The sequence below is a fragment of the Orussus abietinus genome, unplaced genomic scaffold, assembly GCF_000612105.2.
Source record: "Orussus abietinus isolate OABI.00-Male unplaced genomic scaffold, Oabi_2.0 scaffold14, whole genome shotgun sequence".
In the NCBI taxonomy this organism is placed as follows: domain Eukaryota; kingdom Metazoa; phylum Arthropoda; class Insecta; order Hymenoptera; family Orussidae; genus Orussus; species Orussus abietinus.
The window spans coordinates 738,719-752,747 of record NW_019395994.1 but is presented as its reverse complement, the minus strand read 5'-3'; the positions used below and the strand labels follow the sequence as shown (position 1 = coordinate 752,747).

The 14,029-nt window shown below is 43.7% G+C and overlaps 1 protein-coding gene across 1 annotated transcript in view; it reads left to right on the top strand.

Moving 5' to 3' along the window:
* The window catches only part of LOC105698232 (disintegrin and metalloproteinase domain-containing protein 12), a 105,381-nt gene that overhangs the window by 61,052 nt on the left and 30,300 nt on the right, over window positions 1-14,029 (top strand). Inside the window, exons 4-10 of the mRNA XM_023434088.1 lie at window positions 5,947-6,006; window positions 6,252-6,331; window positions 8,273-8,342; window positions 8,912-9,058; window positions 10,607-10,810; window positions 11,566-11,640; window positions 12,075-12,247. Coding sequence (XP_023289856.1) covers window positions 5,947-6,006; window positions 6,252-6,331; window positions 8,273-8,342; window positions 8,912-9,058; window positions 10,607-10,810; window positions 11,566-11,640; window positions 12,075-12,247 — 809 coding nt within the window. The remainder of the gene's footprint in view (window positions 1-5,946; window positions 6,007-6,251; window positions 6,332-8,272; window positions 8,343-8,911; window positions 9,059-10,606; window positions 10,811-11,565; window positions 11,641-12,074; window positions 12,248-14,029) is intronic.

The window sequence follows — 14,029 nt, the reverse complement described above, 5'->3', positions numbered from 1 at the left end:
CCTCCACGGAAACTTCTTATCGCCGAGCTGAAAGAACCGCCCGGGAAGTTTGCAAACGACAATATTTACTCTGCCGAGGACTTCCACGTTAGCGTATCGAGTTTCAAAATCGGAAAGGAGTTCCGAACCCGGCGTGCGTCTCTTCCATTAATAACGAGACTTCTTTGGAAAATTGTTTCCAAGATTTTTCGAGGGTTCGGTTTCCACCCTTTCTTCCTCCGATTTACACCGAATCAACCTGGACTTGTACTCGTCTCGAAATAAAAAAAAAAAACAATAAAGAGAATCAGAATTAATGGCAATATCACAACACGCGATAAAATTAAATGTTGACATAAACGCGATAACAAGTGGGATTTTTCTTACGAAAATTCCCAAGGGCACGAAATTGAGAAAAATCGAGATTCTTAGTGAAGTAGGCAGGTATTCCTTTTAATCATTCCGTAATGTGCTTATTAATTGGGGCCGTTTAATTCTCATTTATGCCAGAATGGCGGCGATAATGAGCCTCATTACGTCGGTCCGATTACAAGGATCAGGTGACGAGGAGACGTTTCCTCCCCGTATTTCCCCTCTCATTACAGGCAGTTTTACTCGTTGCTATACTTCCCGAAAAAAAAAAAAAAAAGAAAATAGGTACTACGCGCTTTTTCTAATTTAATTTCCTTCCTTCAGTCGGTAATGCTTGCAACGATTTTTTGCAAAAATATCCCATCTCAATTTCATTCGCCATGGCGTCAGGGTATTTTTCCAAGTAGTCGCACCTTTCCTTTGGAAATATATTTACCGGGCGTGGCCTGTGATAACCGATCAATTCCCGATCGCTACATTCCCGGCGGCGCCCTTTTAATATTTCCACCGCGATCAGGCATATTACCGGCGTTACCGGGGACAAATAGCTCGGCTTTTTCATTTTTGAGCACGCCCATTAAAGTGATTAAACCGGGCCCATCAATTTTTGCGAAAACTCCCCGTGTAAGTCCTTGAAAAATCGTTCAATCCCGTAATTGCGCGCACTGCACCCCCGCTCGATCTTAACGCGAGCGTTTCGGGTTCCGGAGGAGATACTTCCGGCCCACTTTCGGCGATAAATTTCCAAACATCGCTGTAAAGTGCGCTCGTACCTTTAAGAGGGTTTACTCACTGTCTCGAGAGATTCTTCGCATATATATGTACGTATACCGGGTGGCCGTTTACGTACATCCTGTACACTCTATACCCCCCTCCGTTAACATCGCACCGAGACGATTGTTCACGCTAAGAAACACTTTCCGAAATTCTCTCCCCTAAACGCACCCACACGGTCATGTACAAAATAAATTTCACGCGGTTTCCAAAAAATATCCTAAATATTGCCGTAACGTGATAATCACATTATTCCTTGTGTTTATGAAATTTAAAATTTATGAACATCGCGTACGAGGTAGTTTGCTCGTATCGGGCATTTTTAATCCGTTTCTTTTCGGTTCTCTTTCATTTTCCAAGTCTCTGGAGTAGTGCATCCGTAAATTTTCGTTATAATCAAGTATTCCGTGACTTTGAATTTCTAGAGAGCGGGAAGGGATCTTCGGTTTGCTTGTTTTTTTTTTTTAAATCCTTCCCAATTTCAGTCTCTATACTCTCGCGCGTCTAAAAATCGGAAAGCAATTGCAGGGGTGGAGCACGCTGTAAAAACGTGGCCGAGAGCTTGAAAAATGGTCGTAGGAGTGAATATGAACATTTATACACCCCGTTTACAGGCGAGAGGGTATTCCTCGTGTATAAACGAACGCAACGACCCACCTGACCGGTACATTTAGATTCATTAATAAACTCCTTTCGGTGTAACCGCTTGCGCAGCGATGGAGGATCATATTTTACCCTGCGTGTTTCACACCATGTTGTTGTACACGGACTCGTGCCAACTGGTTTGGACTCCATTTAACTGGGTCGCGATTTTATGGACACCCACCATTCCTCGCGTGGAGACGGACGGAGCACTTTTTCCACAAAAACAAGATAGCTTTTCCCAATGGTGGATTTCGCCATTTAACAAACATTAAAACGGCGGCAATTATCGAGATAAATTGATTGCCTGTAAATATTTTCACACCGTACCTACTAAGCGGACATTTAAATACGTGATATTTAATTTCACACAAAATGGTGAGGTGATTCAATATCTTTACTCATTTATAGGGTTTAAATATCTCCGCACTGAAAGATAGATCTCGTTACTTAATAAACATGGCAGTGGAGAAAAATATGGAAATAAATTGTCTGGTCAGAAATATTTTCATGCGTGCGTAAAACATGTAATATTTACTTTCGGTACTCCTGCAATGTCACGTGAAATATTAAAATCCCAATTTCATGTAATATTATCCTTTTTTATATCTTCACTTTTTTTCCGGGCCAAAATATCCTCCTACAGAAAGTCGCTCTTCTTTCGCCGATCGTCGATCCTTGATGTGTACATAAAAGTTGAAGAAACTTGAAGCGCGAACCTCGAAGCTTTTGAGGAACGCCAATGGACTTTTCCACGTTTCTTGAAGTTGCGTCCAGGCACTTCGTTGTCATTCCGGCCGCGGGTAAAGTAGGTATAAAAATTTGGGTCTGGAGGACAGAGAGAAAAAAAGAGGAAGCGAGAAGGGAAAAACAGGAAGAAGAGTTGAAAACACACTCGGGCTTCTCCCTTAAACGAAGAGCTGCTACCGAGGCCGGCGGTTTTCCGATTTCGAAACACGCCTTTACCGCGGCCCTGGAAACCCCTGCCAGAGGAAATATTGACTCTGCGAACTCGCCCTGCGGTTTTTCTTCGTCCTGGAACCAGGACTCGGCCGGAATACGGGCCGATGAACACGCGGCGTGATCGCCCGAAAAAAAGAGGACCTTATGAAAACGTGCTCACTCCTTTTGCCAGCCGGAGGAATAGAGAGAGAGATGGAACTCCGGGTAATAAGGTTCGTTTGGCCCTCTTCGGCGGCATTCCAAGAGGAAGGCCATGACGGTATGGGGATAAAAAGCTGCGAGGATATGGACCGAATAAGTGGTCCGTTTTATCACCCGGGTGTTAAGAGACGTGCCGGGGAAATGGGGAAAATTAATTACTGCGTTATATTTTAATATTCATTTTTTTTAAGCGAAATTAATTCACGACAGGGGGAATATTTATAGAATATTGCGAGATAGCTGAACGGGTTTTCAGAGCTTTTGGACCTAAATCATGGCAATTTCGTGAATTGAGTTTACGAGTAGGATTTATTAGGTTGGTATTTTTCTTTTATAATTTATTTGACGTGGTGACTCCGAAATCGCTGCGTGTATCACTTGTTGAAGGGTGGAAGGAACCGAAGCGATATGGATGAATATGAGAATGTGGCAAGATTAATCGAGGCTCAAGGATGTTATTTAGCGGGGAGCCTTCCTCGAGGACTCCTTGGAGTGGCGGGGAGGTAAATATACATACATCCTGCCTGATAAAATTCCTCCATAAAAGGGGTATCAGTGTTTCCGTGGAATCGAGGCTGCCAGAGGGCCGGAGATGAAGGCAAACGAGAGGAAGTTTCCGCTGACGTAAATCTCGTAGAAAACCATGCAGGGTGCACGCAAAGTGCAGGTCTCGGAATTGTGATTAAGAGGGTTCGAAACTGACTTTTTACCAGGTGAGCTCGCCGCACAATTCCCTTCGATATCGGAACACCTCTCGAATGAAGTTGGAACCGGCAACCCGCCGACAAAAGGAGAAGTCAACGCGCGTGCACTGTTGTTTTCGAAAACAAAGTGGTATTTCAGGAAACTCACGAGCTCGGCAGAGAAGACAATGAGCCCTTCATGATCCCCGGGAGTTGAGGGAAAAAAGGAGAAGCGAAAGAAAAAAATGAAAACCTGTCTTGCACGGCCCGTAGTACCTCTCTCTGCCGCGAGTGGCACGCGCGGCGGCTCCGCGATCACGAAATACTTTTCGAAACGGGGCTTTTCGTCGCGAAACCACGAGAAAAATGATCCCCGAATGTCAGAGCGCGCTTCAGGGAACTCTTGGCCGTCGAAGGGGGACAAAACGGGCCATTTTCGCTCCCTTTTTACTCCCGAAAAAAATTGAAAATCGCTTACTCTTGTGCACTCCCTTTCCCAACCGCCAAATTGTTGAAAAATGGTTTCGAAAGCACTACGTCGAAGAAAATCATGGCTTTAATTAATACTCTTAGGATTCAGTCTCTTTGGATATAGAGGATATCAATGTTTATCATGTTTCTGTCGTATTTTAGAGAACTTCTTTCTTTCCAAGATGGCGCCCACGGCGAGACTTTCGCGCCGTTAGAAACTCCTCGAGAAAAAGTTGCGAAAAAGATCGAAATCGCCGCCACTTAGGGGGGAAACTGTTCTCTCGAAAGGCCGATAACGCTTTCGGAAAACTCGCACGGCTTCCCAAAGGGACGCGCGAACCTAACGAGATGATTTTTCGCGCGTGATGCGCTTTCGTAAATCGGGAGTGCTTCGTGACCGGCATCCGCCATCTTGCCTCCCTTGTACAATTAGACACGGTTCGTCGGAGGGGTGGAGATTCGCGAAAAGAAGCCGATTGATTTCGAGAAGTGCCCGGATTAACAAGCCAGAAGTTTGATAAACGTCTCCGTTCTCCTCCAAATTCACGAAAAAATCCTCAATTACCCTCGCGTATCAATCGCAAATTGAAATATCCATTATCTCCACTAAATGATAATAACTCCCCACGATATAAAATAACTTGAAAAATGTTTCTCTTTAAGAAACGAACGTTACAGTCAACCGATATAATTCGTTAAATACATCTTTTTTTAATTCCACTGAAATGCAACATTTTAAGCAGTAAATCCACTATACACTTTCGCCACTCATTTATTATGTATAGAGAAGAAAAATCCGGAATAAAATCCAGACCGACGCTGTAAGCAATTGTAATCATTGAACGCCAGTTTTTGACGCTTCCGAAAGGTTTATCTTCAATTGTAGGGAATTTTTCTGAGCAATACAAATTTTCTTTCCTTCCTGACCCATTCCTTACGTTTTGCCGTTAATTCTCTGTTTAGTGAATTTTTCTCTGCAATACCGGGATTTCAATTGTCGAACGCCAGTATTTTCTTGGTAACGTTCTCTCCTGAATTGTGGCCCATTCTTCACGTTAGAGTCGTTGGCATGACTAAGTGCGTCGTTCTCGAAATTGGCACTAAGCGAGGCGACGAGAGTCGGTACATCTTACTCTCGCGATACTATCACGCGATACCATCTCGCGATACCGGAATGCATCTCGCATTGCGATTCGTTACTTGCTGCCAACTCGGAGGGTAGGTCGCGTTTCTTGTCGAGGACATATTTCACGCCTCTGTCGGTTTATAGCCGGTATTCGGCCATATTACGATCCCGACGGTGGTGACCATGCAGATTGCATTACACGACGAAGAAACTGGTAAAATTAGATCGTCGAGTTTCGGCTGTTTGTCGGCGCGTAATTAAATTATTCCCCCTCGCAATTGGTGCCGAACTCGGTGGCGTGAAAGACAGGAGGTTTCGCCTAATTGTCCGAAGCTCATTACTAGTCATATTTAGAGACGTAAGGAATCTTGCAGTCATCCATTACGACTAGAAAAGTCCTAGTAACACTGGACACTGTCGACACAAATATTAATAATTCTTCGCTCTGCAATGGATCTAAAATTGCCTTGATTTAATTTCTTAGGACATTCTGCCTGTTAAGTTAAAAACTGAGCATTGTATATAATAGTATGTTGAATAAATTTACAAATATTGAAGAACCTCTAAATATAAATATGAAAATTGATTTTTTTTTTTGTTGCATTTGACGTTGTTATTTTTATAGCCAATCTGTACTTTGTCTACGGTGTACTTTATTTTAACGATGTCAACTTTACGTTGCGAATGTTATTTCGATTGAGAGTTTTTAATAATATTTGAAAATGATGCTTTCAGTATCCTCAAAGGGCCGGCTATGGAGAGGGGAACTATCAAAATTCGAGAGGAAGATCACGAGTAAGTCTGCATGCAAAACTGACCTAGCTTATTGCCGGGCAAAAGAGCTTTGATGTCGTCCGCGCATATATGCATATTTCCCCTCAAACCGCACGTCGACTCGCGACATTTCGGACATTTTAGAGACGTTTCAAGCGTTTTCGAGCGTTTCCCGATAAATATTCCCCCCTCTTCGGACCATGTACCTCGTCGCAAACTACGTATTTCCCTTAATTAATCATCGAATACTGTTTTCCTAATTACAGACAGGGAAACACTTTCATCGAACGTCCATACTCGTCAAGGCCTTCAATCATAAATTTCGTCTAGATCTAGAACTAAATACGTAAGTCAGCTTTACGTCAGCGTTAAGAGTTCACTTCTCGTCAGTTCCGAAAACAAATATTTACAAACTCTTGGTAGCATGTGAACAATAATGTTTTCATTATTATTGAGAATTCCTCACTCAGACGAGGAATCGAAATGATATAATTAAACCGTGGAGTCGATATCGAGTAGATTTAATTTTGTTCCTCGGATAGAGAGAGATTGTTTTTACGACTTTTACTATTTATTTCTTTCGCAATTTAGATTCGTAGTCCACGATGCTGTTTTTCATTTGCGCGATCGATTATGAGAAAATAACGTTCCGTGCCATAATTCGGGACGGAAGGTAAATGGAGCGATATAAAAAGGAAACTTCGTTCAGCTCATTCGAAATTGAATTTCCCAGCGCGAAGCTGCGTTGTCTCATTTTGTTTAACTTGGAGGAATTGTTTGCAATCGAATTTAATAACGGGGTGACCGGTTGGTGACTTGGTTTCGGAGGACCTAAAATTTCGGCAAAGCCGGAGCACGATATTTGATTGCTCTCCATTTTCTTTTTTGTATACAAAAGAGAGAGATTCGATTGGCAGGAATGAAAGGGGCTGAAATCGCGAGTCGATATCTGAACCAGTCGGCTCACATCCGACTGAATTTAATAACGGATGGGTCAACGATGTCTTATTTCGTTTGGACGGGACTGGGACAGAATTCCGGAATTACGTGAAAGCAAAATGGGGGTGGATCGATTCGGGGACACAAAAGCACGCATTTTATGGCAGACGTTTAGTGGAGAACATAAAGGGCGCCTTATTTCGTTTGAATATCCGAGGAGGAATTTTTATTCAAACACCCGAACGAAAGCAGACGATTTCTTGAACGGCAATAAATCCACAGAAAAAAGTGTAAAAATGATAAAAGGGCCGTGAAAAATAAAAGTGAAACTTGTAAAATTTCGAGATATCGATTATATTATCGAACGCGGATAATTCGGTAATTTCTCAATTTGGATATTAGGTTTTAATTTTTTGTATATGAAAGACTCGTAGAAAAAAAAGAAAAAAAGATGGTTTCAATTTTTCTACGTTGAGTATATTATGGGAGTATTGGGAAGAATATTTGAAAGATCGTTTGGCTGTGAGAAAGGACTCGGATGGAATTCCAGATCGATGAAATCGCGACGAAGCGGCGAAAACGGAGGGTGGATTTGACCCGGGCGAATTTAATAGTGGACGGGTCAGCGATGTCTTATTTCGGGCGGACAGGACGAGGACAGGATTCCGGAATTGCGCGAAAGCAAAATAGGGTAGAGAGCCGATCGATTCGAAGGGCACAAAAGCAACTCTGAATGCCGGGGACATTCGCGCTGCCGAAGAACGATCTATCACCTCCTCTTCCCTCCTCGGCGTAACGAAGTTGCAGGAAATGGAATTTCAGGAGGGCCGGAGTGAGATATCGGAAAACCGAAATGCGTAATCCGCGCAAATCGACGGCACGGTAATTTCCCAGGGCCTGACAGTGATTATTCCTGTGTACCCGCCTAATTGCGTTTGCCCCTTGCGACAAGACGAGCTCTCTTGGCTTCTACATAGGTGCTCCAGGCACGACCCTACATATGTGGATTCGGCCTTAATTCCGCCATTTCGGAAATCAAAAGTCTCGGCCAACGATGAGCCAAGCGATAACATTATCTCCCTCCATTTTAAATTACATTTCCTGGATAATTAGGTACAGTTAAAATGATTTCGTAACGTCAAAGGGTGAATTATCTCTCTTTATTATGCCACGGAACGTTTTCTCAGAGGGTCCAGCATGGCTTTGCCTTTACTTTTTACAACTGCACTGTTATTAATTGTCACACGACGCGATAGGAGGCGATAGCGCACTCTTACACGTAAACTGCAGACGAGTAAGTGCCGTCAAATCGGTGAATATCAGTAAAATACATGTGGTATTGTTTCAGGCAACTTTTAGCTCCGAATCTGAGTCAAAAAGACTATTTAGCCAGCGGGGCGCAGCAATTTTCGAAACAGGTATAATGGACAGAGTAAACAATGGTTACAGTTTCGTATCGTACAGTATACACCGGTACTTCAATCCTTTTTCCAAAATAAAAGTCATCCATGCCGTGTTCGGTCCAACGAACGCGCAGCATCCGCTAAATCATGGACGCGTAATTGAGACGGGAAATAAACATTACTTACTCTTCGTCGACTTCTTTTATCAGAATTTAAAAAATAAGTATCAAACTCCCTCCGTCATTTCTACTTTCATCTCATGATACATATTTATTAACGTCATTTACATCGCTGTATATCATTCAGTGTCGCTTTCATTACTCGCTCTAGTCTTCTAAATTTTAATCGTTTAACTTTTTCTCTGGAAAAATAAATAAAGAATAAAAATGTCGCGTCCATGTCGAAGATGTAGCGCGTCAGCTGGGCGGTCGTACATCCGGCAACTCTTACAGCAGTCGGTCAGCTGTATTTCCTAATTCGAGTAGCACTAATTCACCGCCTTAGCTTATTCGGTAGTGGGTTAAACTCGGGGCTGTACGCGGCGTTACGAGGTTAGGTGAAATCTCGTTAATTGCACGTTGCAGGAAATAGAGCACTGCTATTACCACGGCACGGTGAAAGACTATCCCGGCGCCATTGCTGCCTTTCATACGTGTAACGGCGTCAGCGGCGTCATACACTTAGGCAACGAGACGTTTGTCATCCAGCCGTTCTACGGAGGGGATCTGTCGGTCAGTTTCGTTTCACCCTTAATTATTCCACTTTTATTCGCTTTAGAACGAACGGCCTCGAGAAAGAAGCCAAAACTTCAACTTTGCTTACGTAAAGTTACGTTTCGTTACGTAAAATCGCCCATCGGTTACGTAAAGCGTTACTTCTTGCAAGGATGGAGAGTACTGTCGCAATTGTGGTCTGTGGAGATTTTGAAAATGAATAAATACCGCGTAACTGAGAAATGTGTTATTTTAACGGGAATTAGGAAAGGAAAGTAATTAAGAGCTGATGAGTTATTTTAGAGTCGGGCAAACATCGTGCGCTGGGAAAATGCCGGGAAATGTCGGGAGATGGTCGATGGAAATCCGAGATGGGCTTCGAATTAATTTTTTAAATGGAATAAATATCAAGCGGTGGAAAAATCTGCAGTTAGGGAGAAGGGTCGCCATTCGCTGGGAGTTTTATACGAGAGGGCGAAAGCATTTTTGCACGTTTTGCTTGCGGCAATAATAATTTCCTACGGTATGATCGTTGCAACGTTCCGCGGCGATGCATTCGCTAGGAACGATGCTTTCTGCAGCGATGCATTTGCTAGAAACGGCGCTTACTTTTATTGTGACAATTTCTAGGAAAGCGGTATTGCTCTATAAAGCCCGCAATAACTCAAGTAACGCAGATAATATAATAAACGTTTTACAACGAGGCTAGGCGCTTGAAAAAGCCGATAAATGTCAGTTCGATATCCGGTACATTGTACGCAACCATAAGTACGACTTAGGCGTATAATGGATCTATTATCCGTACAATAAACGTACCGTGAACATGCGATAAATTTCAGGAAATGTTTTACGTCCCATATATCACGGTTCGTTCCAATTTTTAACGGAACGGGAATACTTTGGATCTCATCGTAATCCCGTTAAAAAAGCCGTAAATCATTTCCGCGTTCAATGAGGTAACGAGATTGCAACGAATATCTCATTGAATCTTATTTACCGAATGAAGAAATATATTAACTGTGGAGTTCGCTTTCCTTCCTACGCTTATAAATTTATCCTGTGATTACAATTTATAAAAAGATGTGACGAAGGAAAAAAATAGAAAAAATTGCCGCGAGGAACGAGGCCCAAATTGCGACAGTGCGAACCAAATCATTGCATGCAGAAACCCAGCGGAGATTATTTATAAATATTCAAAAGAATCTCTTCTTATAATTCGGTACTTCTCCTAAGGTGTATAATTTTTCTCAGCAAAAATATAAGATAGGAGACAGTAAAATTTTACAGATTTTTCAAGTAGTAAGATCCGTGAAACGAGAGGGCGAATCCACTTGCACGCTGAAACGGTAGTAAAGCAGTTAAAAAAATGAAAAAAAAAAATATATTCGTTATCCGAAAATCAATACTTCCCACAAGTTATAGAGTAGTGCCCCATTAAAAACGGGGCAAAGGAGAAAAATTGTACCTAGTCGGATCACAAGGGATGAACTCGAGTGACAGGAGAGAATCCCTTTGCCTGCTCAAGGCGATCAGTGAATACGAACTATATGCAGACCTCTTCTTTAGCAGAAACATCCTCACGTTATATTTGAGGCTCGATCAAAGGCTAACAAAGGCTGCGCTAACACGGGGAATTTGGAGTATCATTCGAAAAACCGACAGCAGAAGCATGTTCTGGGACTATCGGAAGGCACTTCCGGCCGATACAAGAGAGACGTTCGCGACGCGACCAAATACATCGAAACTGCCATCGTCATCGACAAGGCCATGGTACTTACACCTTCTCTTACCCCCTATCGGTCGGTCCAAGGGTGAACGAACGTAGACCCTACAATCTGCAAGAACAATCGATGCACCCTTTCGCCGAGTCCTCGGCTCGCGATCAGATCGATGCCTATTATTCTCCGCGTCCGATCGAATCTTACGGTCGATCCGAACCCTCTCTTAGAATCAACAGAAACCCGAAATTCTCAACCGAGCAACGCATACATACTCAGGCTTCCTTCTGAAACGTAAAGAAATTTCATACCGAAATTTAAGACAAATATTTCCCAGATTCTTTCCTGCGAATATTTAACGTAATAAGATAATCACGTAAGATTTTCTTAAATTCAATTTTATCGACAGAAACCCGAAATTCTGAACCTAGTAAAGCATACGTACTCAAGCTTCTTTCTAAAACGTTAAGAAATTTCATACTGAAATTTTGGAAATATTTCTCAGATTTTTTCGGGGAATTTTTGACGCCGTAGGATAATCGCGTAAGATCTATTTGATTCGGCTTTGAAATATTTCTTTGAGAAATGCGAAATCAAGGGAGGTGTTCGGGTGGTTCGCTTTAAAGGGGCAGTTTGTCACACTTAGGGGGCGACTAGGAAGCCTGGATATGTAAAATACCCCGAATTGCGGATAGCCCTGTATTGTTCTGCAGATATTACGAATTCAGAATCGTTGGACATTTGCTATTTGCATGCATTGTATAATCCGTCAGTTCTTAACGAAGTAATTTGCTTTGCCTATAACAGTTCGACAAGAGGAACGGCAGCAGCAGAGCAGAGATCGTCCACGATGCCATCCAAATCGCAAACATAGCAGATTCGGTTAGTTTTGGATCCATCAATAAATATCATTCATAAATAATTCGCTCCTCTCTCAAAGATCTTTTAATTGCGCATATTCCACACCAAATCCGCGTATAACGTGTCAAAATATTCCACAGTACCCTACCCACTTTCGAAGCTTCTCTTTCTTCCTTTTCCCTTCCTTCGAAGTATTCCCTCAACTCGACAATTGCAATTATTATACTTTATTTTTGATTTAACGGGCATTTCCTACTATAGGTAGAAAATAATTTTGGAATTTGTTCGATGGCAGAAAGACGAAAAATCTCGGGCACCCAAGGTCCCCGTCCTCGTTAATATAATTTATTAATTCCCTCTATACCCACGACATATAATTGCACTTCGCGAGGTAATTACGATGACATTGCGACCCAATTAGGGCACGCATAATCAATCGAGCATAATTTCCTCAGTACTTCCGCACGTTAAATACGAGGGTGTCGGTGGTGTACATCGAGACGTGGCAGGGCACGAACCAGGCGGATATCACAAGAAACATGGACATCAGCCGCGCTCTGCGGAACTTCAACGACTACATCATGAGACAAATGTACCAGATGACCCAGGACACCACCCAGTTGCTCACGTAAGTGGGGTTCCAGGGAGAGAGCGATAAGGGGTCCGCGGCGCCCTGGGGGGTCGGGCCCAAGAGCGCACCCGTGCACCGCGAAATCGGAAAACTCGGCGACGGGGGTTGCCCGAGGGGAGACGCGAGCCAGATATTCCGCGAGAGCCTCCAAGGAGACAGGGGAACTTTTGCGAAAGCATCCCTCGAGTTGCGACCCTCAAAGAGAGCCTCCACCGAACGCTCCTCGTGGAGGGTGCTCCTCCCAGCCGGAGGGAGCCCGAGTGCCCGCCGAATTTAACCGAACCCGGATGTGCAGATTTTAGTTCATTTCCCGGCTCGAATTCTCGGGGTTGTGCTCCCTAGATGGAATCTCTGGGAATAAGTAGCTGCGACAACCCGCAAGAGGGAACGCGTCTTCGAGGAAGGGGTTGGGGAAAGTTGGAAAGGGCTGCGGGTTCTTGGAATGTTCAGCTTCCAAAGGGGGGAGGGTGGCATTGTGGACCCGGGCTGGAATGGAGACGGGGGTTTAATTAGTTCGGTTATTTGTTGAAATTGGGGGTCGGTGTACACGCGTTAAGGGAATTGGCCCCGGGACGGATGCCGGTAAAACGGGCTCTTTGAACCGGGAATCGGTTTCAGATCCTTTTCGACCTTAAGGGTTCAATTTGGTTTTCCAAGGGAAACCTCTTATGTTCAGGTGGTGAAAGCTCGCGTGTTAAGAGAAAGCGTATCGAGAGGCGGAACGTTTATTAGTTTTGTTTGACAGTTAATTATTCTTTGATGGGTACTCCACTTTGATTGGGTACGTGTCCCCGACGACCGACATCGTACGCGTCTTTACGCGGTCTTCATTTACGAAACCTATTTACGTTTCGTAAATGAAGGAAAATAATTTATGAGATCTAGAAATTCTCATTGACTTAGGAGCTTCACTTTCAACGCCGTGGGGTAGTTTCTCTTAGAGTATTTTCAGGTGTTTGATGTCGATCAATTTTTTACTTGGATGAACCTTCCAAGCATTTTCATAAAGACAGGAGTAACTTATCGTTCAAGGTACCCCAAGTTTACCCAAGACCCCTATCCTCCGGTGAACCGCAAATTAAAGTACTTTCCAAAATTCCACCCTCAACCCCTCGCCGCGGAACGCTTTTCCATCTCATCGCCCAACAACCTGCTTTCCCCGACACCGCCGGATCCGAAGAATCATTCATCCCCCAAATCCCCCATCTCCACGACAAAGGGGTGAAACTGATATAAATAAACGATCTTTCGCTTCGAAAAACCGAAAAACCACCTCGGAGAAAAGAGCGCTAGCGGTTGAGCGTCTTCAAGGGATGGTCCTGAAAGTGTATGGCTACTTTGTAAAAAAAAACACATAGGAACAATTACTAACATCCAAAAATATTCTTTAACTTTGAAATTTCTTTTCCACCATCGCGATATCCAAATAATGTCCAATGTCCAAAATCTTCACGAGAAAAAGGTAAAACCGACGCAGATAAGCGATCTCCCTCTTCGAAAATCCGAGAAAATCCGAGAAATCCCGAAAAACCGGGAAGCATGGAAGCTTCCGTCTCTTCGTGAATTTCTTAAACTATCAAGCCCTCGGTTTTTTCCCTCGGGAGCCCTCGGGGGCCGAACAACAATTGTCGATAAATTGTCGGAGAAAAGGGCGCCAGAGGTTGAGCGTCTTCGAGGGGTGGTCCCCGGCGCCCCGACGCCCCGTCGACGACGGGCCGGGCCTTTGTGCGTCGGGGGTTGCGAGTGTAACCTCTCGTGCGGCCCTGGCGCAGGGGCCAC